The sequence below is a fragment of the Myotis nattereri genome (genome assembly GCF_964212035.1).
Source record: "Myotis nattereri genome assembly, chromosome: 3".
NCBI lineage: Eukaryota > Metazoa > Chordata > Mammalia > Chiroptera > Vespertilionidae > Myotis > Myotis nattereri.
Window position 1 is genome coordinate 188,713,605 of NC_138077.1, and position 25,790 is coordinate 188,739,394.

The following is a 25,790-nucleotide window of genomic DNA, read 5'->3' on the forward strand; positions in this document are numbered from 1 at the left end:
ATGGAGGCCCCTGGACTGGTGCATGGGGGAGCTGAGCGCTTCTCCAAAGCCCTCCGAAGCCTCGTCAACAATCGCCTGTACAGGTGAGGGGGTGGGTCCTCTCTGTGGGTTTCCATAGCCCTGAGTGCAGGAGAGGCGGGGAGTTAGGACTTGACCCTCTTGAACTCAGGGGCCACAATATCCCCAGACCAGAGGTGGAGGGCAGCGGGGGACCGTGTGGCCTGAGGCAAAGGCCTTCGTTTTTTGGATGTTGGGCTCCTAGCAAAGAGTCCCCTGCCCCTGGATCTGGAGAGATGGGAAGTAGCTTGAGTCCCTCCCTGGGGAGGCAGAGGAGCAGATGACCCTGTCCTAGGAACTGGAGATTTACTAGAGGAACGAAGTTCAAGAGATTGAGCCAGTGTCTCAGACAGGAAGTGGTTCAAGGGTGCTGTCTGGGGCTCAGTGTCTGCCTAGGACACAAGCGGTCTGAAACCAGGAATAGAGAATGGGGGCAGGGCTGGTCGGGAGAATTAGCGTGTAGCTTGCTGTCCCCACTGGCTCAGAGCCGGGCTCCTCACAAAGGTGGCTGAACCCCATAACCCTACTGCTTTGGAGGCCACAGGCCTTGGAACTGGGACCAGGAGGCTCCAGGAAGTCAGCTTTCATCCCCTGCCTCCTACCCACGTTATTGTCAGAGGCCAGAGGCTGGGGCCGGAAGTGATCATGAAGATGGAAAATGTGGTCTGGCCTCTTGATGGTGCATTACTGCTGTCTCTGTACCATTATCCTCCCACCCCCTCTTGCCTGGAGGAGGCTGAAAAAAGCTGAGTGTGCAGTCTGTGGAGGAAGAGCAAGCAGCATTTCCCCTCCCCCAAGACTCGGGCTGGGGAGGAGAGGGTATGTGTAAGCCATCAGCCCTGGAGCTTCTTCAGTGATCAAGCACAGCCACCTCCTCCCAGACCTGGGAGTCTGGGATTACCGTCCCATTTCATGGGGGAGCAAACTGAGATTCAAAGGTAGAAAGTCACTTGCCTGAGGTGCCATAGGGTGGAGCTGGGACTAGAACCCAGGCCTTTATATTCCAAACCTTCTGCTGGAAGAACTAAGCCTTGTCTCGAAGACACAGAATGGGCAAAGGCAGAGCCTAGAGTTGCATCCTAGACTCCGGCCTCTTCTCCCCTGGCTCTCTGCCCCTCTCTTCCACAGTGATGTTCGCTTTGTGGTCGGTCAAGAACAGCAGGAGGTGTTTGCCCACCGGTGCTTGCTGGCCTGTAGATGCAACTTTTTCCAGCGACTTCTGGGCCCAGAGCTAGGCCCTGGGGTGCCTAGCCCGGTGGTGCTAAGCACCATACCAGCGGAGGCCTTCCTGGCAGTGCTGGAGTTCTTGTACACCAACAGTGTCAAGCTGCACCGCCATTCTGTGAGCCCACTGGGCAGAGGTCTGGGGGGCGGGTGGGGGGGTGGGGGGGTGGAGAGGTGGAGAGGAAGCGGGGTTGAGGATCAGGGAAAACTCTTCCACTCCAACCACCACTTTGCAGGTGCTGGAGGTGCTGACAGCAGCGGTGGAGTATGGGCTGGAGGAACTGAGAGAGGTGGGTTTATGGGCAGGCCCCTCTCCTTTCCCTTGCCTCTGATGGGTTCATTTCATACCCTTCCTCACGCTCATTCTGTCCCGGAGAGGAACATGTACCAACACCGGGAGAAGTATCTTACTGTGTTAATAGGCATTTATGTGTGCCTGTGTGCAAAAGGATGCCTGCATGCCTGGTGTGTGCTGGGGGGCATATGGGGTGTTTATGGCTGGTGCCGTATATACCAGATAAGAGCCTTCATCCTTGTTCTTCAAATAGAAATAGACATGAAAACTCTCCTTTGTGGAGGGCTGGGCTTGCCAAGGCTTAGGCCCTGGTGATTCCCTGTCTGCCCGGCCTGGGAGTCCATGGGCCTGGGCCTGGGCCTGCTAGGAGCCTGATGGCTGACGGTTCCAGGTTCCAACCCTGCTCACTGCTTCTGGGATGGGTGGGGGTCTGGGAGCAAGGATACCTCAGCACAACCTACATTCATTTCTGTTTCCAGCTATGTCTGGGGTTTGTGGTGAAGGTGCTGGACGTGGAGCTGGTTTGTGAGGCCCTGCAGGTGGGTGTTGCTGGACCCAAGCAGGAGGGCTGGGCTACTAGTACACGGCCTCTCATCGCTACCTTGATCTCCCTTATTCTGCTCCCAGGTGGCTGTAACCTTTGGCCTGGGACCTTTGCAGGAGCGTTGCATAGCCTTCATAGAGGCCCACAGCCAGGTACAGCTCCCCATTTTCGTACAACCCCACACACCTCATTCTGCTCCTCCCTGACCACTCCTGGACCCACAGGAAGCACTTCGGACCCGTGGCTTCCTGGAGCTGTCAGCGCCCGCGTTGCTGCTCCTACTGCGCAGTGACAAGCTCTGCGTGGATGAGGCTGATCTGGTCCTGGCGGCCCGGAGCTGGGCACGCGTGGGAGCGGTGAGCGGGGCGAAGGGGAGCACGGGCTGAGGGTGCTGAAGGATCGGGCTGCCGGAACCGGCGAGCGGGCCGTGGGCCAGGTGCCCCGCTCCCCCACCCCCGGCCCGGGCTCAGGGCTGGTTGTTCGCAGGCGGTGCTGGAGAGGCCTGTGGCCGAGGTAGCAGCCCCAGTGGTACGGGAGCTGAGATTGGCCCTGCTGGCCCCGGCGGAGCTGAGTGCCCTGGAAGAGCAAAACCGGAGGGAGCCGCTCATCCCGGTGCGGAGGCGGGGAACCAGGCTCAGAGCCACTCGGCAGCGTGGGGTGGGGGGTGGCACGGGGTCTTGGGGGTGAGGGGGGGCACCGCGGGACTCCACCGTGAGTGACCGGCCTTCCCCTGAAGGTGGAGCAGATCGTGGAGGCGTGGAAATGCCACGCTCTGCGAAGAGGAGACACGGCCCGAGGTGCGTCGTGCCGCCGCCGGAGGGGCACCCTGCCCCGGGAGCATCACCGTTTTCTGGACCCGCCCTTAAAGTGACCCAAGGCCAGGTCTCGCGAGGAATGCTGGGCCTCCCCTAAACTACATCTCCCGACATGCTCGGCCCTCTGAGCGGGCTTCCGCTCCCACCATGCTCGGCGAGCGGCGCGCGGGAAGCCCCGGGCCGGCCGGGCGCAGAGCTCTGTGGGCGGGGCCGAGGAGGGGCGGGGAGGGCGGGGCGTGCGCTGGGCCCCAAATCATTTTCCCTGGCGCCATGCCCTAACCCCACCCGGACCCTGGGCACTCTCGCCCGCCCCATTTACTCTGGCACTTCCCGGCTCAGCCCCTTCTTTCATTCCAGACCTGCCCCTGGAGGCCGCTTTGTCACTGCCCCACGGACACCTCAGACTGTTCAAAACTGAGCCTCCTCGTCTTTCCCGGTTCCGACCCCATGTGTGTCCCATGTCCGTGAGCGCCGAGCCCGCCCGGGCCCCTGGCCTCCTCCCTCGCGCCTGCTTCCGCCGCCTTCACAGGGACCAGGCCGCGGCCTGTGCCAGGCCCAAGTGTGCCTACGGACATAAGGGTTATTTTAAGCTGCCCTTTCGAAGGGGAAGTTTATATTTATAAAGGAATCTCCGTGTGTAAGGGCGCCTCCCTCTGTCCCAGGAGAAGGATGACTCATCACGAGGAGCTCGCCGGTGGAAAGGCGCCCCTGAGGGCCGACCGCCCTCACCTCCGGCCCGCCTTTCTCCCCTTCGGCGGGAGGCGGCGTTCCAGTGGGTGCTCTAGGCCGCGCGGGGACTTCCCTATTCTCCCTGGGCCTCTCCATTGCACACCAAGTGCTCACGTTAATAAACGTGTTTTTCTCTTGTTAACCTGTGCTTTTGTTATGGGGTCTCAGCCAAGAGCTCAGGGGAGAGGAAAGGTATTTTTTCTCCTTGACAAGATTTTTACAGCTGTTTCGGCTCTTTCCGCCAGTCTGTCCGCGCAGGAATTACGGAAACAGGTGCATTACCTCTCGCGCCCCCGAAGTGAGAGCGGCGGGTTGGCCGGATTATCATCCAGACGCCCCCTTATCCGTCGCCCTCGGGACAAAACAATCCGTTTCGCTTTCAGGGCGCTCACAATGTATTAGTGGCTCCAAATAACAGCAGCTTTTCTCCCAACAGTTCTCTCCCCGCGAATTCACTGGTCCTGAAGGCACTAGTCCTCCAGCTCTGGATTTATTTACTTATTTATTTTTTAAATGTGCTGGGGTCCAACCCCAGCAGGTCCAGGGGTCCCCAAAGGTGTGGACGGAGTCGGCGAAGAAGGAATGACACAGAGGCAGCATTCAGTTGATCAGCAGCCTAGCCAGGATCTCTAGCCAAGTTCTGGTCTGGATCTCCAGCCAGGTTCTGTGTCCATGTTCTCTTGCTAGGTTCTCCAGCCAGGTTCTCCATGTTCTCCAGCCAGGTTCTGTAGCCATGTTCCCTCGCTAGGTTCTGTCCAGGTTCTCCAGCCAGGTTTGGTCACCAGGTTCTAGTCAGGTTCTCTTGCCATGTTCTATCCATGTTCTCTCGCTAGGTCCTGTCTCTAGGTTCTGTCTCCAGTTTCTGTCCAGGGTCTTTTGCCATGTTCTCTCCAGCGAAGTTCTTCTGTCTCTAGGTTCTGTGTCCTGTTGTCTTGTTACATCTGTATTTATACCAGTTGATTTTAATCCTGTCAATTTCTATTCCAAAGGTTAGGGCGTTTCTTATCTCCATTCCAGGGAGTAAAGATTATGTAGCTTAAGCATGATTGTTCGTAAAGTGATTAATTACCCACCTGGCACTTAGTTGAGGGGTTTTATTCCCTCCCTAACTTCAGGGGAAAATCCCTACTTGGGGAAACAACCTTTCTCAGAGAGGAGACCTTGGTTAAAACACATAGTGCCAAGAAGGTGAACAAACATATTAAGAACAGTATGCCATATATGCCAGGTCCCTTGAAACAGCAAGGATGGACCAGCTCCCGGCATAAATGTATATTTTTATTTATTTCAGAGAGGAAGGGAGAAGGCGAGAAAGATAGAAACATCAGCGATGAGCGTGGCTGCCTCCAGCACGTACCCTACTGGGGAGGGAGCCGCCGCCCAGGCTCGGCCCTCGGCCAGAATGGAGCCTGGGACCCTCCAGCCCTCAGGCCGGCGCTCTGCCCACTGGGCCACACGGCGCGGGCGGCTCTCGGTCACTGGACTCCCTGTGCTGGTCTGTCATGCCTTACACATTTGTCTTCCTGAGGATCTGAGTCCCCCCGGAAAAGATCCCTGGGGCGTGGAGCGGGGCTGATTGCCTTCTGCTTCCCCGTCGCTATCAGTTAAACAGGGCTCTGCAAATGGTCAGCGGCGGCATTTTTCCTTATTTAAATACTTTATTCCATAAAGAGTTTAAAAGAGCTGTGAAATAAAATGCTGTCAATCTGAAATAAGGGAGCATTAACTATTTGGAAGAAAATAAAGTTAGACTCTAAGAGACTTTATACAAAAATATGTTGCACATGATTAACAATACTTCACGATAGTAGTGTTTGGGTGATGAGAACTGGTAACAAGCTAGATGTCCTCTAGGATTAGTTTAACCTCAGGGACTAGTTAAATTAACTATGGTAGCCCTAACCGGTTTGGCTCAGTGGATAGAGCGTCGGGCTTCGGACTGAAGGGTCCCGGGTTCGATTCCGGTCAAGGGCATGTACCTGGGTTGCGGGCACATCCCCAGTGGGGGGGTGGGGAGGTGCAGGAGGCAGCTGATCGATGTTTCTCTCTCATCAATGTTTCTAACTCTCCTCCTTTCCTCTCTGTAAAAAATCAATAAAATATATTAAAAAAATTAACTATGGTATATTCCTACAATGGTATAAAAATACATCTGTGATCTTTGGTGAGAAAAGCACATCTTTGGTTAGAAAAGCACAGTGTAGACCAAGTAGAACATGAATCGGTCAATGTAAGAAATGTCCAAACCTGCTGAAACCGGTTTGGCTCAGTGGATGGAACGTCGGCCTGCGGACTGAAGGGTCCCAGGTTCGGTTCCGGTCGGGGGCATGTGCCTGGGTTGCCGGCATATCCCCAGTGGGAGATGTGCAGGAGGCAGCTGATCGATGTTTCTCTCTCATCGATGTTTCTGACTCTCTGTCTCTCTCCCTTCCTCTCTGTAAAAAATCAATAAAAATATATTAAAAAAAAAAAAAAGAAATGTCCAAACCTGAAAAGAATTTATAAGACTTTGCGTCAAACTGATGACAGTGCTGGGAAGCAAGATCTCAAATGCTCTGGCGAATGACAGTTACAAAGTTTCTTTTTCTAAAAATCCTCACCCCAGGATATTTTTTAAATTGATTCCAGAGAGAGAGGAAGGGAGAGGGAGAGAGAGACAGGAGAAAGAGAAACATCAATATGAGAGAAACATTGATCAGCTAGCTGCCTCCTGCATGCACCCCAACAAGGATGGAACCTGAAACCTGGGTATGTGTCCTGACTGGGATTCGAACCCATGACCCTTTGATGGGCAGGATGATGCCCTAACTACTGATCAAACTGGCCAAGGCAGTTGTGTAGTTTCTTTTTTTGTTGTTGTTAATATATTTTATTGATTTTTCACAGAGAAGAAGGAGAGGGATAGAGAGTTAGAAACATCGATGAGAGAGAAACATCGATCAGCTGCCTCCTGCACACCCCCTACTGGGGATGTGCCCGCAACCCAGGTACATGCCCTTGACCGGAATCGAACCCGGGACCCTTCAGTCCGCAGGCTGACACTCTATCCACTGAGCCAAACCGGTTTCAGCTGCAGTTTCTTTTATACGTTTGGAATTAAGGAGGGACCATAAGGAAGACTGCATCAAAGTGGAAAAAAGCAAGATGGGTATTTGATTACAGGAAGTTAAGATTATGTACATGTTTTTTTAAAAAATATACTTTTATTGATTTCAGAGAGGAAGGGAGAGGGAGAGAGAGATTGAAACATCACTGGTGAGAGAGAATTATTGATTGGCTACCTCTTGGGGATCAAGCCTGCCACCCCACGTGTGCCCTGACTGGAAATCGAACCCTGACCTCCGGGTTCATAGGTAAATGCTCAACCACTGAGCCATGCCGGCAGCGCAAAAAAGTTTTCTTTGCCCCTTTTTGGGTTCCTGGCTGGGTCTGAAATTAGACTGACAAAGACACATTAACAGGAGAAAAGCATACACATTTAGTTAAGCTTTAGATGACATGGGAATCTTTCTAAAGAAATGAAGACTGGAAGAGGTTGTAGAGAAATATGATAGGTTAGAGGATATGAGGGAAGTAACTGGAGGAAACAGGCCTGTTGGTTAGGATTCTTCTGGGAGTCCCTTTGTCTTTGGAGATAAGGATGGTAACTTTCCTCTGGGTAAGACCTGTCTTTAGGGAGAACGGAGTGGGCAGCAGGAATGGGACCAGGTGCTGGTCTGGGGGGGTCAGACTGACCTGGGTTCAGCAACCTCTCAACTATAAGAGAACATTTATTTATAAAGCCTCAGAAGTAATTCATAGAAAAAAAATGGAAACACATTAATAGAAGTAAAGGAAGGGTCCTTGGAGATTGGGAGTGAGGAAGGGAATGGTAAGGAGCCTGGGGGCAGGGGGAGGCGGAGGGAAGGGCTCGGGCTCCCAGGGGAAGAGCATACCGGGTTCTCTGCCCTAAGGGTTTCCAGGGTGGAGAGTTTAGGCGAGTCCCAGGGGGGATCTCAGTAGAGTATTCAGCAGTTTTCCAGGGGAGTCCTTTCAGGGTCTAGGTCTCCACTGATTGATTGGGGGTCATTATCCAACGCGCTGGGCCTGAGGGCAAGCAGCCGTGGCTGGGTTTGTTGCTTTTCTGGGCCTGGAGCTGAAATACAACCAAGGCCTAGATACTATCTCTAGGGAGGAAAGGGTGTCCAAACCACATGACCACCATATGCTAGGGGAGGAAAAGTCACCCTGGGGGCGAGGTCCCACCCTGCAATTGTCCTTTGCTGGGCACCTGGGGCTTTCCACCTGGTGGCCTTCTGTGCCTGGCCCTTTGTCCTTGCTCTGCATGTGTCTGTCTAACTGCCTAAAATAGGGTGAGGGTAGGGAAGGTCAAAGTGACTTTCCTGTTTTCTCAAATTCCTTCAGTTTAAAATATTCAATATGTCAAGGTGCCATATTTTGGGGTAGCATGTTCTGAACCCCACTAGTAGCACAGTGATTAAGAGTGTGGCTCTTGCCCTAACCAGTTTGGCTCAGTGGATAGAACGTCAGCCTGCGGACTGAAAGGTCCCAGGTTCTATTCCAGTCAAGGGCATGTACCTTGGTTTCGGGCACATCCCCAGTAGGGGGTGTGCAGGAGGCAGCTGATTGATGTTTCTAACTCTCTATCCCTCTCCCTTCCTCTCTGTAAAAAATCAATAAAATATATTTTTAAAAGAAGAAAAAAGAGTGTGGCTCTTCTGGAGCCAGGCTGCCTGTGTTTGAATCCCACCTCCACCCCTTTCTGGCTTTGTGGCTTGAGTGAGGCTCTTCAACCTATCTAGGCCTCATTTATTTATAAAATCTATCTATATAAACAGCTAATATGCTAAGTGTCCGACCGTCTGGGTTATGATGTTGAGTAGCAACACCTGGCTTCCTCTCCCTAGCAACGACTAGCCTCAGGTGGGAACACTTTACACTTTAACCAAATGTCTGAAGCATTTTCACGTGCCTCATCTCATTTGATCCTCACAGAAGTCCTGGAGTAGGTAGATAGGAGACTCAGTGGAATACTATTTCCTTTTCATCAGCTGGAAAACGGAGATTTAGAAAGCTTAGAAACTTGACCCAACTGAAAAGAAGTAAGAAATGGTGGACCTTGAAAATGACTTCAGGTTTTCTCACTGCGCAGAATATAGTCAAACACTGCTGCAGTTAAATATTTTCCCTTTGTTCTCCTGTGTGATCTACAATAATAATCTGCTTCGTGTTGATATTTACTGCTGTGTTGCTGACAATTACCTGAAAGAGAAGGTGGGGTGCTTCACTGGGCTGGAAAAAGTTTAGCTAAATCAGAAAGCAGGTCTAACTAAGCAAGTTCGTTCTATATCTATAAAAGGATAAGTTGACTTGTGCATGCATGACACATATAAAGCTCTCGCTGGCACCAATCGCACATGTGTGTTTGATCTGTCATTGTCGATCATGAATTTGTTTTTGTTGACATTCTGAAGCTGAAAGAAAGCGGCGGCGTCACATGGAAGTAACAATGGTGACTAAATATGATTGTAATAGTGATCAGGGAGATATAATTTTCCCCGTGTAGCCAAAGTTGCCGTCATATTCAGAAACGAAGATGGAGGACCTCCTTTCGAAAGGGACTTGCTCATTCATTGTAAACCAGATCCCAATAATCTGAGTGCCACTAAAATGAAACAAATCAGTATCCTGTTTCCTACATTAGATGCAATGACATATCTTATTCTTTTCGCACATGGTGAAAAAGGCTGGGGAACAGGTATTGCATTAAAACGCAGAGACAACAGTGTAATCGACAATAATACTAGATTTAACGGATGATGCTGAAAAGGATAATTTTCCCATCGAATTTCTTAAAAGTATTACTTCTTCAGGAATGCCGTGTCATAAATTAGAATTGAAAGTAGGTGCAATCATCATGCTACTGAGAAATCTTAATAGTAAATGGGGTCTTTGTAATGGCACTAGATTTATTATCACAAGATTTCAACCTAACATAATTGAAGCTGAAGTATTAACAGGATCTGCAGAAGAAGAGGTTGTTCTGATTCCAAGAATTGATTTGTTCCCGTCTAACATTGACCTCAGTGTTAGAATAAGTTTAATTAATTTATCAGTCATTGTTTTTATCAATGTTGTTTTTATGTCATGTCTTTGTTGTTATATCATGCTGTTATTGTTTATTAATCAATTTATATATTATTTTCATATACATTTTACTAATTTTCTTTCATCTCTGACACTTCTATTACAGAGAAAGGGTGAATAGTAATATTAAAATATTTCTTCTAATTAATTTCCTTTCAATGTGCACGAATCTGTGCACTGGGCCACTAGTAGAGATAATAATAGAACCTATTTTATAGGATTCTTAGGATGAATAATTCTGTAAAGTGCTTATAACTGTGGTGGGGGAGATTAAATACTATATATGTGACTTAGAAAATAAATCTATTCATCCATTTGCTGCACAAATATACCTTGTGGATGTGCCAGACATTGATTTGGGGTCATGGAATCCATCAGAGAACAAGTTAGGCGAAGTCCCTTCCTCACAGAACTTCCATTGTAGGAGGAGAAACATACAGCAGACAGATTAATGTGTGCTATAATCAGGAAGTAGATTGTGTTCCGAAGAAAAATAAAGCCGGTTAAGCCCTAGCCGGTTTGGCTCAGTGGATAGAGCACTGGCCAGAGGACTGAAGGGTCCTGAGTTTGATTATGATCGAGGACCCTGGCCCTGGTCAGACGTGCGGGAGGCCACCAAGAGACACATCCGTGTTTCTCTCTCTGTCTCTCCCCTTCCCCCCACTCTCTCTAAAATCAATGGGAAAATATCCTCAGGTGAGGATTAACACAAACAAACAAACAAACAAAGCCGGTTAAAAGGATAAACGATGATGTGGTGGGTCTGGAACTGCTCTATACAGGATGGAGTGTAGACTCCTGATAAGGTTGTATGAGACCTGAAGAAGGAAGGAGAGGATGGTGTGTGTGATCGGATTTGCATTTAAATAAAGAGTTCGGAGATCAGCAACTGAGCAGCTCCAAGTTGCGCCAGGTTGGATACTAGTCACAAAATTAAACATGAAATACAGCACCAGAGTAAAGGCCAGTTTCTATCTTTTAACTTTTGGAAAGTAGCCTCGTAAAAACGAGGCCTCAAAAAATTGAGTAAAAACTCATAACTGTTCCTCTCCACGGAAATCTTTAGTAAAAGGCGAAAGATTTATGCGATCTGAAGAGAAACCAGAGTATGCCCGCCGCCTGCCGCCCGGAAGGCTTAGAGCACGCTCACCCCCAGCTCAGTTACGGTGGCCGAGTGCCCGCGGGCCCGCGCCCCGCCCGGCGTTTGCAGGGACTCTGCCTTTCTCACAGCGGCGTGCCCGGCGGCAGCGGGAGGTTCCCGCGGGTGGGAATCCGCGCGGGGACTGGTTTCGTGGTGCACGATGGGTATGCAAATCACAGGCCGCTCGGGGCGAGGCCGCGACACCAGCTGCCCTCGCGGGGCGGCGCCGTCGGACCCGGGGCGGCAGCTCTTCCCTCTTCTCTGCGGGTCCGCCGGGAACCGCGCCCGGTTTGCCGGGGAAGAAAGGGCGTTTCCCGCCGGGGCCGGGTGCCTAGTTCCTTATGGGGCTGGGCTTAAGTAAGTCCCCATCGTTGAGGTTCAGTCCGAGCCTTCCATACCCGCAGGGACCCCACAGCTGTAGGGACAGAAGCGGAGACCGTCCCGCACAGACATTAGGGGCAGTGGGGCCACGCGAGAGGCGCAGCGCCAGCACCCCCGAAGGAGGCGGCATCCGAGGTGTCCGAAGGATAGGCCCGTCAAGGGGAGGGCCCCGTGCTCCAGCGGGGGGAAAGGGTGTGAAATTCGGGAGGTGAAGCAGCCCCGGTGCAGCAGGGCGTCTGAATGCGGGCGTGTCTGCAGGGCGCTGCCCAGGGCTGGGGTGACGGCGGAGGCTAAATGGAGTTGGGCCTGGAAACAGCGCGGATTTGATCTTGTCAGTGATCGGGAGGGTGAGGGTGTTGAAGTCGGAGTCTTGTGAGGTGCCACCCAGGTTGCACTGCCCTGCAAGCTCGGACGTGCCCCAGAGACCGGATGTGGTCAGCGCCCCAGGACTGACCACTCCAGTGGCCGCGGAGCTCCCTGGCGGGAATCCCTTCAGCTGCAGCCACACCAGGACACACCCTTCATTCCACGTTTCAGGGTTTCTCCCTAAGCATGCAGTCACAGCAAAATCTTTCGAAAAAAGCTCACATCTATACAAACTACAAACACAGCACTTAGGAGAGGCCATTTCATTTTTTTTTTTTAATATATTTTTACTGATTTCAGAGAGGAAGGGAGAGGGAGAAAGAGATAGAATCGTCAATGATGAGAATCACCGACTGGCTGCCTCCTGCACGCCCCCCACTGGGGATGGAGCCCGCAACCCAGGGATGTGCCCTTTGCTGGAATCGAACCTGGACCCTTCAGTCCGCAGGCGGATGCTCTATCCACTGAGCCAAACCAGCTGGGGCGCCAGGTCATTTCTTTATTTTTTTTTTCAAAGGTAGAGATTTATTGAAGAACAAGTACAGACTCCCACGTGGGGAGGGGAAAGAACTTCACAGCACAGACTCCCACGTGGGGAGGGGAAAGAACTTCACAGCACAGACTCCCACGTGGGGAGGGGAAAGAGTCCCTGTGCCTCCAGTTTTGATTTTAGAGATGCCCTGTCATTTAAGGCCTCGGCAACCTCCCGGGAGGGGCGTATTTTCAACTCTAGACGCATCAACTGACTTTCCAGGCAAGGGCCCAGGATTTTCTTTTGTGGTGGGGCCAGGGCAGGGCTTTTGTTGACAGTCAGGCTTCAGGTAGTAATCTCTTTAGTTCTGTCTTGTCACCAACTCCTCTGGAAACCCCCTGGGGGATCTCTTCCATAGATTTCCTGGGATTTCTCATCACCACTCCTCCCCCCCCTCTCCCCCCCAATCAAAGGCTTCAGGTCTGATGACCCTCTCTGATGACCCTCCAGGTACTCTCTCTCAACTGATTCTTCCTCCACATCTTCCAATTACATACATGTTCAACCGCTAACATGACGCCAGCCCCCGATGACCTCCAGGCTCTCTAAACCTAACATGCCAGAACACCAGCAGCTGCCTACTTCAGAGCCTTCTTCCCAAAAATGTTAACCCAAGTCTAATCAAGACTCTGCCTTATTGTCCAGTTTACAGGAAACGCAGGGGCAGAGGAGCAGGTTAAACACCATCATGAGGAAGCACCAGCCAATGGCAGAACGTGGGGCTTTCTTGGATAACTGACTTGGTCACGTCAAATGTCAAACAAAAGTCATGGAAGGCAGCCTGCCTTTCTTCTATATATGTATGTACGTATTTGTTTATTTCAGTCTGGCTTTCTTAAAGATAAAAAAAAAGAAGTCATGGCAAACATGAGGTGGGAACATTATAAGATACTGAAGAGATCAAGGACCACTGTCATACACGATCCTTGATTAGTATATAGTTCAGGAGAAGAACCATCTACCAAAGACATTTTGGGGAAATCTGAATATGGAAGAGCATTAGATATTAGAGAATTATTTACCGGGTGGTATTGTGGCTTTGTAGGAGACTGTCCTGACGATTTGGAGAAGTTTGCTAAGTGTTTAGGTGAGAAGTATCAGGCTGCCTGTAATACACTTGGAAATGGTTCAGAAAAAATCACTTTTTCTACTAAACAAATGTGGCAAAGTGTTAACATATATTGAATCTAGGTATATTGGTTATATTTCTCTTTTTCTGTATGTTTAAAAAAAATCACAATAGCACTGGCCGGGTAGCTCAGTTGGTTTGAGCATCATCCCAATATGCCAAGGTTTGATCCCCTGTCAGGGCACATATAGGAATCAACCAATGAATGTATAAGTAACTGGAACAATAAATCAACGTTTCTTACTCTTTCTCCCTCTCCCTCGCCAGGTCATTTCTTACATAAGGATTTTATTTAAAATCCTGAAAGAAAAAGATAGCACCCTTCAAGATAGGCTCTAATCGTCCCATTTCTTTTTAAAAAAATATATATTTTTATTGATTTTTTACAGAGAGGAAGGGAAAGGGATAGAGAGTTAGAAACATAGAGCAGCTGCCTTCTGCACACCCCCCACTGGGGACAGAGCTCACAACCAAGGTGCATGCCCTGGACCAGAATCAAACCTGGGACCCTTCAGTCCGAGGCCCAATGCTCTAACCACTGAGCCAAGTCAGGGCTAATCTTTCCATTTCACAGAGGAAGGCACTGAGGCTTGGGTGGTAACTGTCACAGGTCACTCAGCTGGTAAGTGGCACAGTGGGGGGACAGCTTTTGCATGTTCCAGTCTCGTAAGCTCTTCTGCTCCACCCAGAAGCTCCTAGTGACCCAAACACCCCCGGACCCAAATCCAGCCAACTTCCATCCCTTGGACACCTTGGGTACACCCCCAGTCTAGTTTCCAAGCCAACTACTGTGCTCACGTCTCTTAAGTCTTTTTAGGTATTTTAGTGTTGATTCAGCTGCATTAGGCTTAGTTTTTTCATTTTTGGTCAGAACATGATTATCTGGCCTTTGGGGTGGAAGGTGAGGTGTGAGAAGGCAGTGCTCTCAGGGTGGGATTGTTCCTGGTGAGTGGGTGGCTGAGACTGAGCCCTAGAATAGTTAGGGAAAGGCAACAAAAGATCCGCCCCCCCACCCCTACCCTATGGACTGAGGCCCAGTACTCTAGTCCAGGGGTGTGGCCAGAGTCTGCAAGACCTCTCTGCAAGGGGACTGTTCAACCTTCATAGAACAAACATCTTCAATACAGTGCCTCACTGGTTCCTAGCACAATTTCTGAACAGTTCCCCACTGATTTTTTGGATGTCTGGCCTCTGGGGTGCCAGGCTGACTGCTAACCTATAGAGGCCTCTACCTTGAGGTTGGTCTGAGCACAAAACTGAAATATCTCCCCAGACCCTGAAGGCCCCATCTCTTCCATGGGCTACTTTCCTGATCTCCCATCGCACTTCCCATCTGCTGACGGCTGTGCCCTCATCCATGATTGGCATGCTGCTGAAACAGGAAGGGGGCAAGGCGCCTGGGGTGTGCAGGGCTGGATTATCATGGCTGAAAGCCACACAGCAGCGTTTGACACTAAAAACATTTAGATCATGTTGTACGCTAAGCACTCAACCCAGACCATTACCAAGCACATGGCCGACATGTTTGCTGAACATCACCTTCACTCCTGGGTGAATAAATAGACTGCGGGCATGTGACAAACACTGAGAACCCAGGGCCCTTCCCACCTGGGAATAGAGCAGCCCTCGGACCTTAGGTCTTGACATTTCTACTTGCAAACTCCCAACTCTGTCGGAAAGAAAAGCATCAAAGCCATTTGAGATGAGTTCATATAGAATATATTTCACTCTTTAAAAATAAAACTTTCAGCATAGCTAACATCTGTACAAACTACAAAAATAAACATCTTCATATAAATAATTTATGTGGTAGGAGGTAGGCAGGGATACAGAGAGCCTACCCAGGAGTCACCAGGCAGTGGGGGCCAGGACCAGCAAAGGGTGCTAGAGGGTCCCTCAGGCTTGGTGGGCTGGGGGCAGCAGTGTGGGGTGCTGGTTTTACTCCTACCCAGACACAGGGACAGGCACGCGGGACCCAGTGTGGGAGGCTGCTCACAGCCTAGGTGCTGGTTCTGTGCAGACGTCAGGGAGGTCTGCGATGGCCGAGGCAGGGGAGGGGGTGCAGGCAGGCAGGCGGCAGCAGCAGCAGAGCTCTCCAGGAGTCCGCCCTGCACTCAGTAACCACCCACTGCATTCCAGTGACTTCACGTGGCCCAAGCAGGGCCTCCATGCTTCAGCTGCGCTTTCACTCCGGGGCTGGACATGGTCCCCTAGAAGTGAGGTTGCTGGAGCCGTTGGCAGCCGGTGTGGCAGCAGGGGACCAAGGAGGCTCATCAGAGGCTGGGTGGATGTAGGCACCGGGCAGTGGGGGCGGGTGGAGGGCCACGGTCATGGAGGTAGTCACTCTGGTGAAGCTCTGGGGCAGGGTGGGGGACAACCCCCACCTGAGCCCTCCTGCTCGTGGAGCTGGGGGCCTCAGGGCCTCGGGGCTCTCCTTGTACATCTGCACCACCTGGGGAGAGACACCGGCCCGTGAGCGCAGGGCTGGAGCCCCGATCCCCTCAGTACCTGCCTGGTGCATTGCCATGGCTGTTGGGAAGCTGGGCCCTTGTTGGCCTCCAGCAGGATATGACACCTGCCAAGGGACAGGTGTCAAGGCCTGGACAAACCGTGCACCTTGCTCTGGACCCTGGAGGCTAAGGTGGGTTCTGTAAAGAAGCCAGGAGAGATGCGGGGCAGGCCACGGTGTCGGGGCAAAGGGGAGGCTGCCGCCTTCAGTTGGCAGCGCCTTGTGGGGAGGATCCTTGGGAGCTGAGCCCTGACTCTTGGCCGCTGAGGGCACTTTGTTCTGGCTCTGACCCTTTCCCTGCCTGTCCCACTCCGTCCCCTGGGCCAGGAGCAGAGGGAGGGCCTGGTCACCTCTGGTGGGGGGCCCAGGATGGACAGCAGCACAGGCAGCAGCACGAGCCCATGGAGGAGGCCCAGGAGTGTGAGCACCGTCAGCACCACGAAGAAGTACCTGGTGGGGGTGGGAGGTCAGCCTGGGCAGGCCCCGAGGTCAGCACGGGCAGCCCTGCCCCCCTGCCCTGCGCACCCCTCTACCTTACGATGAAGTCAAAGTTGGAACCAGCAAGCATGAGCAGACCCAGCAACGTGGAGACGGCCCCATCGGTCACTGGGGCGAACGTGTGCTCGAGGGCCCGGGCAGCCCGCAGGTTCCGGCTGCCCTGGGTGGTCAGGAAGCCCTGGGGGAACAAGTGGTCCGGGAGCGGCTCCTCAGCCAGCTCTGCTGGGTGCCCGCTGCCGTCATCTGCCCCTGGGGCACCCATGCCCTGACCCACAGGAGGCCGATGCTCCGAGCGCCTGGGAGCTGTCCAGGCAGCGTGCACGAGTCCGTTTAGGTGGCACTGTACAGATGTGTCTGGTGAGACACAGAGCACTGTCCACAACAGGTTGGCAAACTACAGCCCGTCACCTGTTTTTGTAAATAAAGTTTTGTTTAAACACAGCCACACCCATTCACTTCTGTAGTGTCTGTCTCTGCTTTAAGGCTACAATGGGAGAGATGCAATGAAGACTATAGGGCTCGCCAAGCCTAAAGTATTTACCACCTGGGCCTTTACAGAAACAGCTGGCCTCCCTGGCCTGGGAGGTGGACACCACCGTGCTGTCACTTCTCAGGGCGGCGTTTCTATTCTTTGCACTTCTCCGCATGCTGCCTTCTGCCCCCTCCCCCGCAGGGGTATAGTTCTTATGATCAGAACAGTAACAGGGCTATTGTGAGTGGAAAAAGAAGGGAGCTGTTTGTGTTGGTGCCTCCAGCTGGTCGAGGCCCCTCGACGTCCCACTCCTCCCTGTGGGGGAGCCTGAAGCTTTGCCAGGCCGCTGCCTGCCTCCGTTCTCCGGCCTCTGTCTTGCCAGGAGCCCTCCTGCCCTGCATTGCCATCTGCCTCCATCCGTTTCTCTGACCCCCTTCACAGTGAGGCCACCCAAAAGCAGCACTGGGTCCCGTTTTCTCTCCTTCCACTCTGCTCAGGGGTTTGTCCCTTGTCTCGACTGCAATGGCTGCTTATTTATTTGCTTACTTGTTTACCACTGTCCTCTAGAACAGGGGTCCTCAAACTTTTTAAACAGGGGGCCAGTTCACTGTCCCTCAGACTGTTGGAGGGCCAGACTATAGTTTAAAAAAAACAACTATGAACAAATTCCTATGCACACTGCACATATCTTATTTTGAAGTAAAACGGGAACAAATACAATATTTGTATTTGCATGTGGCCCGCGGGCCGTAGTTTGCCCACGGCTGCTCTAGAATATAAGCTCCTTGAAGGTAAAGCCTGCCTGTACTGCTATCACAGCCCCAATTCCGAAGTAGTCCCCAGCACATAGTCGGTGCTTGGTAAGTATGTGCTGCATCCTGAATCAGCTGGCCCACGCCTCCCCCAGTGCCAATGCTCACCAGCGCCACATGGACGGTGAACTCGACACCGATGCCCACAGAGGCCACAAGGATCACCACGGGGATGGCGCTCAGCTTGATGCCCAGGAAACCCATGATGCCAAAGAGCTCCACGGTCATCACGGCCAGGACCAGCACCTGGGGAGGGGAGAGCTCAGCCAGGGCTCCTGGGAGGAGGGGTGAGGGGACGGGCAGGAGAGGGTGGGGAGCCCTGGGTCTCTCCAGCCCCAACCCTGCAGAGACTCACTATGAGGCCGGCTGTCCAGGGGTTGAGCAGCAGCAGGGCACAGACGAGGAAAGTGCACACCAGCAGGATGCAGACCGCCAGCAGGAAGCAGCGCCGCAGGCCCAGGTACTGCTCCCAGAAGAGGAAGGGGGAGCCGCTGGGGTAGGCACGCACCCCGGCCTGGCCTGCCTCGGCGCATGCTGCCCGGGCCCCCTCGATGGCCTCCACAAAGTCCTCCGTCTTCTGGAGGCCGCGCAGCAGGAAGGGGAACTGGGCAAACTCCAGGGGCTGGGCCGCCGGGACTATGGAGGGGAGGGTGCGGCAAGGAGAGGAGGGGTGGCCAGTGAGCACGGGGAGCAGTGGGCAGGGCCTTCGGGTAGGGCCTGTGTGGCCCAGGCCGAGGCTCTTCTGCCCCCCTCCCCCTCCCCTTGGGACTCACTGCGCAGGTTCTCCCCGGTGGTGTCGTACTTGTCGTGCAGCCACTCGGGGGGTGGGGGGTAGAAGTTGGCCTGCGAGGCCGCCAGGCCCAGGGGGTCACTGCTCACCCACACGGTCAGCCCCACGTAGAAGAGCTCGGGTGGAACCAGCCCCTCCGTGTCCACCAGCTTCCTTGTGGTCAGCTGCGGAGGCAGGGAGGGCTGAAGGCCTGGGCCCCTGAGGCCGGGTCCCCTGTGCCCCCGAGCCGTCCAGCCCTCCCCCCACCTGGCTGAAATCCAGAGGCGTCCGGGCATCCCCGGTCTGGATGAGCAGCTTGTAGGCCAGGGCCCCATCCTCAGAGCCATTGCGGTAGGAGTGGCGGGTAATGCGCCCAGAAGCCCAGTCCTGGTCAAACGCAGCCTGGATTCCTGGGGAGGACAGGGAGGGTGCAGTCAGCCCGGGGCCGGGGTTCTGCCGGCAGCAGCCTCCCGCAGTCCCCTCGCCTCACCCTGCAGCCAGTTGCGGTAATAGTGCAGCCAGGTGCGGGGCGCCTGAGTGGCAGGTGGCGGCAGCACGGCCTTGAGGGAACTGAAGCGCTGGTGCAGATCAAAGAGGGCGCGTTGGGCGTGGGCGTAGTCAAAGCCACCCTGTGTGACCAGGGCCACCTCGTACAGGGAGAAGTACCTGAGCTGGGCGCTCAGGAAGGCATGCTCCTTGGTGCCCCGCGGCACCACATCGGTCAGGGCCAGCCCGTCCTGCACCAAGGTCGCTCCGTAGAGGCTCAGGCCCAGAAGAGCCCCAAAGAGAACCAGCACCACAGCCTGTGGGAGACGACAGCTCCGATGGAGGCCCAGGGACACCCCCAGCCAGCGGGCGGTGGGCTCGGCCCCTGCACTTCTTGGGGCCCAGGGACACCTAAGTGCCTGCCCCCGTCCGCCCCCACTCCTCTGGGCTTGGACTCTTTTTTTTTTTTTTTTAAATATATTTTATTGATTTTTTTTACAGAGAGGAAGGGAGAGGCATAGAGAGTTAGAAACACCATCAGCTGCCTCCTGCACACCTCCCACTGGGGATGTGCCTGCAACCAAGGTGCATGCCCTCGACCGGAATCGAACCTGGGACCCTTCAGTCCGCAGGCCGACGCTTCATCCACTGAGCCAAACCGGTTAGGGCAAGGGCTTGGACTCTTACCTTGGCACGTGACTGGAGCAGCAAGGGTGCAAACTGATGGCGGGCAAAATGGGCAAGAGTCCAGCGGGCACAGGGCAGAGACTTGTAGGCTGCCTTCTGCCTTGTCCCCTCCTCCTGGCCCAGAAGGTCCCGAGTGGACCCTCCCGGGCTGAACAGCTCAGAGCTCAGTGGGTCAGAAGGTGGAGGCACCAGGTGGGCCTGGGGAGGCAGGCTGGTGATCACATGCTGGCTGCTGGCGTCACAGTGGGCGAAGGCATGAACGGTGGCCGTCAGGTGGGCAATGCCCACGGGTACTGTCCTGTCCGCCAGCTCCTGGGGCAGAATCTGAATCACGCGAGCAGAACAGGGGCTGAAAGGCAGAGAGACGGGTGACAGGTCTGTGCCGGGAAATGCCAGTGAGGGGACAGGATAGGGGTGCCAAGGGAGGACAGCCTGGTGGGGTGGAGGGGGGTGCAGGGGCAGCACCTGGAGAAGCAGCAGAGCACATCGAGGCGCTGGCAGTGGCGCCGGTGCAGGTCCAGGCTGAGGACCGCTGGGAAGACGAGCATCACGGCTGCAAAGTTGCAGCCAACCACGACGGCCGCCTGGGGACGGACAGGGAGGGCGCAGAGGCCGGATGAAGCAGGCCCGCCCCCCGCCCACCCCGCCCGGCCCTCTTCCTGAAGCCTCACCTGCAAGGAGAAGGCCCGCAGCGCGGGGATGGGAACCAGGGCGGCCATGAAGAAGGCCGCCATGTTGTTGATGGACGTGAGAGCGACGCTGGGGCCGGTGCGGAGCAAACACTCGCCCATGCGCTCCTGCCAGGACAGGGGAGGGGCCTGAGTTGTCGGGGTGCAGTGAAGGGGAGGTGTGGGGACGTGGACGGCCGAGGAGGGACAATGACCACACAGCAGCTAACAGTCCCTGAGCCCACGTGCGGCCCACACACTGTTCCAAGCACTCGACTTGAATTACCTCATCGATCCACACATCAACCTTTATGATACAAGCACAGTTATTACATCCACTTACAGATGAGGGAGCTGAGGCAAAGAGGTAAATTACCAGCCCAAGGCCACCCAAACCACGAGGCTCTTAACCCCCGAGCTGAACGCAGACAAGCCCAGGCTGCAGAGGGAAGCGCACCTGCAGAGGGGTGCCAGGTGGGGCCTCTGCGAAGGCGTGTGCCAGCAGGAATATGTCATCCACGCCGATGCCCAGTGCCAAGAAGGGCAGCACCTAGAGGGGCACAGGGCGGCAGCTGGAGGAACCGGGGAGCCTGAGCTGTGGGCACCCACGTCTGCCCTGCCTACCGCTGTACCTGGGTGGTGGCAGCATTGAAGGCGATGCCGAGCAGGGCGCAGAGCCCGAGGCCTGAGGCCACTGCCAGGGCCACCAGCAGCACCCCGGCGAGGCCCACGGCACCCTGGGACTGGGCACAGTCCCACCGTAGCATCGTCACACAGGCGTAGGCCAGCTGCGGGGAGAGAGGGCGGTCTGGGAGAGGGGTTCCCGGGGCAGGCACCGGGCGGAGGGGGGCAAGGTGCCAGGGGCTGGACCCACCATGAGCAGATAGCCTCCGGCCACGCGGGCAGCGCTGACTTCGGAGAAGGCCTGCAGGATGTCATCCAGGGTGGCGGAGGAGAAGGCGTGGATCTGCTGGGACGCGTTCTCGGGCAGGGCCTCCTGGGCCAGCTGGAGACACAGGGTGGGTCTGAGGGGCAGGAGGAGGCGCAGCCTCAGGGCACCGCCCTGCCCTTCTCCACGCTGACCTGCACGAAGCGCCGCTGCCAGGCCTGCAGCACGGTGCCCGCCTGCTCCTCGCTCCAGCCGATGTCGTGCGTCTGGTAGTCGCCCCGGAAGTGCTCGTACAGCTGGCGGGGGCTCATCAGCAGGAAGGTGCTCTGCAGGGCCTCGGCCCTGGTGGGGGCAGGAGTCCGGGTCAGCGCTGGCCTGGATGCCAGGGGGGGCGTGCCGGGGGCTCTTGACCGAGCTGCCTGGAATCGGAGCGTGAATTCCCAGCCTGGGGTCCCCTTGCCAAGTCCCAGGAGGGCCCTACCTGAGCAGCTGTCCTTGGGGGCTCCTGGCCATGCCTCCCAGCAGCAATTCCTCCTGCCAGTGCATGAACTTGTGGGAGAAACCGTGGCAGCCCCCGCTCAGTTCCTGAGCCACACGGGGAGCCTGGAGGGGGCAGAGGAGGGTCATCACTCAGGGCTCTGGCTGTGGGGAACCGGGTCCCTGGGCTGGTGCCTTCAGGAACCACGGAGCTCTGTAGGCCTGAAGGGCAGATAACTTCTCCTGAGCTTCTTGCCTGGGCTTCAGTGACCTGCAGAGAGGAGGCCAGGCCACAGGGCAGAGCAGGGGCCTGGGCTAGGCTGCTGGGAGGAGCTGGCCTCATTGGGTGCGTTTTGGGGAAAGGCCCATATTCACAGGGACCCTCGGGAAACCAGGTATGACATCGTGCTTAGCTACTTTTTCTCAGTTTCCCTGTACAAGTCTATTTTTTTTTTTTTAAAGTCTATTTTGACAAAGTCCAGCCTTTCTGGCTTAGAAAAGGACACAGGAATTCTTGTGCCATGGGCGGGTTCCCTGGGAGAACGGATTGAGAACGGAACACTAGGTGTCTAGCACAGTGGGGACAGGGTAACAATATCCGGGAAACGGGGGGCAGAGCTCAGATGCTCCCTCCCATCCCAGGAAGAGAGGAGAGAAAAGCCAGGAAGACAGCCTTTCCCTGGCAGGCCTGCTGGAACCCACCTGCCTGCTGTGGTGGTTGGGAGCACTAGGCGGGCAGTGAGGGTCGTCAGGGTTCAGACAGGGCCGCCCCACGTAGGCCTGGCCCACCTGTGCCTTGGCGAGCAGCTCCCGGAAGCCCTCAAGGGAGGCGAAGGGGCCCAGCTCCTCCAGCAGCTGCTCGGGATCCAGGTTGGTCCACTGGATGTCGGGACGGCCGCTGAGGGGAGAGCCCGTGGCTGGTGAGAATCAGGGATCGATTCCCACCCTCCAAACTGCTGCGAGGGGACCCGTGCTGTACCCCAGCTCCTCCGCATGGAGGGAATGCAGGCGCGGCTTCCCAGAGCCCCCAGGCTGCTGCAGTAGCCGGGGATGGAGGCAAGGGGCGAGGATGGACATCAGGACAGATGGGAAAGGCTCAGGAAAGCCGGGGGAGTCCCTTCCCAAGCCGTCGACCCTGAGTTCTAGCACATAACCATATGGGCCCTGTTCCTAACAGGCTTCCTTTCTGGCCTGGGCAGCAGCGTAGCAGATACCCAGCTAACTCTCCGTGGCACAGTCTCTTTCAAAAAATCTTGGCTCAGGTCCTACAGACCTTCGTGTTTTGTCCCGTCTAGATAAGACAGGTCTGCCTTTCCTTTGGGGCGAGGAGACGGGGGATGCGGAGAGAGTCGGGCAGCCCTGCTCTGACCGTGGCCTGGGAGGTCACTGGGCCCTTGGTAAGGTTTTGATGGCCTTTACTCCCACCCCTCTTTTCTGCTGGAGACGTCCCTGCACCCACCCAAGACAAGGCAGGGCCCCGGGTGGGGGGAGGGAGAAGGGGGGGCACTCACGGCAAGTAGGCAGAGCCCCCTTGGAGCTTGGCTCCCTCCCAGAAGCAGTCGAGGGGGGTGAGGATCACGCACGGGAACAGCTTCTCAATCATCTGCCAGGGACACCCCAGGCCCCATGAGTCCTGCCTCGGGGCTCCTTTCTCCATGACCTTTGTGTGGTCCCTCCACACCCCCCACCTCCCGACTCGGCCTCCCAGAGGGCCCCCTCCTTCAGGAAAGGCTCCACCTCCACCCACCGCGCACAGAACAGCTCAGGAGACTCACCCGCTCAATCATCCCGTTTTCAATGAGGGGAACTCCTGACTTGTAGCAGATTTTGTTCAAGTCCCAGGACCTGCAGCAGCCGGGGGCACAGGCGGGAGGTCAGCAGAGGGGCATTCCCACTCCAACCCTGCCCTCGCACGCCTCACCCCCGGCTGCTCGGGGACCAGCCAGACTCACTTTCCATAGAGTGATACTTGCACTTTGCTGGCGGTGAGGGCTGCCTGGAGGTGGAGGCGCAGTGCCTCAGGTGTGAGGACGTTCTCCCCCTCCTGGCGCGGGGTCTGTATCAACATCTGGGAGGTGTACGCAGCCTCCTCGCCCAGCTTCTCCTTGGTGTACTGCAGCTCCTGGCTCACCCGGCTGCCCACTGCCAGAGCGAGGGGGAGAGCGCAGGGCATCAGACTCTGGGGGATGTAGGGCCCAAGCCCACGATGCCCCCCAGGACCAGTGGGAGAAGTGCTGCTGAGCCCTCCCTCCACCTTCTCCCTGAGGGCCACCCTGACGCCCCGGCTCAGAACGGGAGTCCGCAGGAAAGCCAGAGCCTAGTGGTGTGGCCCTATGGGATTCTCGCGTGGTCTAAGAACTGACATGAACCAACTGGCTATGTTTGGGGCAAAAGACTAAAACATGAGACATCAGTTTGAGCTGGGCCAGGGCTGGGGTGATGGGGCACCGTGCTGAGGGAGCCCTCACTCCGTTCCTCTCTGAGCTGGTGGGGAAGACGAGGTGACAAAAGGGGCCAATAGGGAGGCTGCCCTGGGAGGCTGCCCTAAAGGACGGGGCTGGGCCGGCTCCTGGCGCAGGCTGCCCAGGCAGTGACTACAGCCACACCGTCCTGCCAAGAGGGCAGGGCAGGGAGTGCCCAGAAACAGTGGGCCTGCCGTGGCACAGGCGAGGGGAGGACCGCAGGCTCACAGTGTGACACCTTCACACACTGGGCCCTCACACAGGAAGTCCCTGGACTCAGCACACGACCCTGGCAGCGGTGACAGCATGGCGGGCCAAGGGGAAGAAAGGGCTCCCGATCCCTTTCACCGGGCTCCCTGCCAGACACCAGGGGTCCCAGTGCCAGGCCCGCCTCGGCCTCCGCAGTCTCCGTGCCCCTCCCGCCCTGCACGGTGCTGGCCATGGAGTCAGGCTCTGTCCCTGGGCTTGGGGAGGCGAGGAGCTGACTGGTTTGGAGGAGGGCGAGGGGCTTGGTGCCCTTGGTCTGGTCTTAGACCCAGTTCTGCCTCTACCTACCTGGGCCCACACGCACTGCCTCTCTGAGATGCCAGTCCCACTGGCATCATCATGCTCCCCAATCTCTTTTTCAAACCCACATAATCTTCTCACTCATGAGAGCCCCAAACCCTTGGTTCCCCCCAAAACAGATCTGCCTTACTTACATCCCCCCACCCAAACCCCATTTCTGGCCCTCCCTCCATGAACCCAGTTTCACACAGCCACCCTGCCCCTTCCACCTACTCTTTTTTTTTGAGAGAGAGGAAGGAAGGGAAAGGGAGGGAGAAAGGGATGGGGGGTTGGGGAGAAAGAGAGAAAGAGACATCCATTGCTTACCTCCCATATGTGCCCAGACCAGGGATTAAACCTTCAACCTGTGTATGTGCCCTGACCAGGAATCGAACCTGCAACCTTTTAGTGTATGGGATGACGCTCGAACCACTGAGAAACCTGGCCAGGGCATCCACCTACTCTTTTTCTCCCTCCTGACTCCCCACTCCTCTCCCAGGCCTGTACTATAGTGCTTATGTCACCAAGCTCAGGCCAGAGCTGCCACGAGGAAGGACGCGAGGGGAGGACAGGGATCAGCTCCCCATAGTGAGTGGGTGTGCTGAGGGGAAGGAGGGAGGGCAGAAGGAAGGAACCCAGAGAGAACTAATAAGAAAGCAGGAGAAAGAAACACTGACAATTTCAAATACAACATCAAAGAGAATAAAGAATCCTGAGAAAAAACGAGGAGAGAAAAGATAAATCTTGGCTGACAGTGACATGATAGATACGAGGACAGATGACCTGGGATGTATTATACGAGCAAAAAGAGAGCGCGGGTGCAGGGGAGAGCACGCAGGCTCTGTGCAGACCTGGCTTTGAGCCTTGGCTCTGACACTCAGTCTGTGCTTGGGGCAAAGTACGTTCTTAGTCTCTGACCCTCAATTTCCTCATCTGTAAAACGAAGACAACGCCTACCTCGGTAGAATTACAATAAATGCAGGCACAGTCCTTACAAAATTGCCCAGCACATAGTAGGCACAGATTACTCAATCGTTGCTGGGAGAGAAATGATGTGACAGAAGAATGAGAAAGAACTGGAGAAAAAAATGACTGTAAGTGAGCGGGGAGGAAATAGAATGGGAGGAGACATCAAAATCGACATTTGCACCTGAG

At 55.1% G+C, this 25,790-nt stretch overlaps 2 protein-coding genes across 4 annotated transcripts; one reads left to right on the forward strand and one right to left on the reverse strand.

Moving 5' to 3' along the window:
• Positions 1–3,721, forward strand: BTBD19 (BTB domain containing 19; the record flags this gene model as incomplete). 3 transcript variants are annotated; one of them, XM_081088200.1, is made up of 8 exons in its annotated part: positions 1–83; positions 1,186–1,399; positions 1,518–1,571; positions 2,056–2,115; positions 2,204–2,272; positions 2,345–2,476; positions 2,607–2,732; positions 2,857–3,721. In XM_081088200.1, 8 exons carry the CDS (start codon positions 1–3, stop codon positions 2,989–2,991), a joined length of 873 nt encoding a protein of 290 aa, XP_080944326.1. In that variant the 3' UTR covers positions 2,992–3,721. The 3 variants fall into 3 exon arrangements, with proteins under 3 accessions (XP_080944326.1, XP_080944325.1, XP_080944327.1); XM_081088199.1 differs by having other exon boundaries at positions 1,186–1,693; XM_081088201.1 differs by lacking the exons at positions 1,518–1,571; positions 2,056–2,115.
• An 11,342-nt stretch (positions 3,722–15,063) lies between these two features.
• On the reverse strand, positions 15,064–23,447 carry PTCH2 (patched 2). The gene is made up of 19 exons (XM_081087002.1): positions 23,403–23,447; positions 23,139–23,230; positions 22,330–22,525; positions 21,632–21,753; positions 21,345–21,492; positions 21,136–21,267; positions 20,894–21,049; positions 20,719–20,811; positions 20,265–20,390; positions 20,059–20,177; positions 19,594–19,942; positions 18,911–19,223; positions 18,688–18,830; positions 18,425–18,605; positions 18,007–18,287; positions 17,760–17,897; positions 16,403–16,545; positions 16,220–16,319; positions 15,064–15,812 (listed from the first exon to the last, which is right to left on the reverse strand). The coding sequence occupies exons 1-19, from the start codon at positions 23,412–23,414 to the stop codon at positions 15,546–15,548; spliced, it is 3,111 nt and encodes a 1,036-aa protein (XP_080943128.1). The 5' UTR covers positions 23,415–23,447; the 3' UTR covers positions 15,064–15,545.
• Positions 23,448–25,790: the final 2,343 nt, after the last annotated feature.

Coding starts and splice junctions, on each gene's coding strand:
- PTCH2 (XM_081087002.1), bottom strand. Junction 21,754..22,329: donor CCAACCACCACAGCAGGCAG/GTGGGTTCCAGC, acceptor TGCCCCCTCCAG/GCTCCCCGTGTGGCTCAGGA. Junction 15,813..16,219: donor TCCTGGGCCCCCCACCAGAG/GTGACCAGGCCC, acceptor GTCTCTCCCCAG/GTGGTGCAGATGTACAAGGA.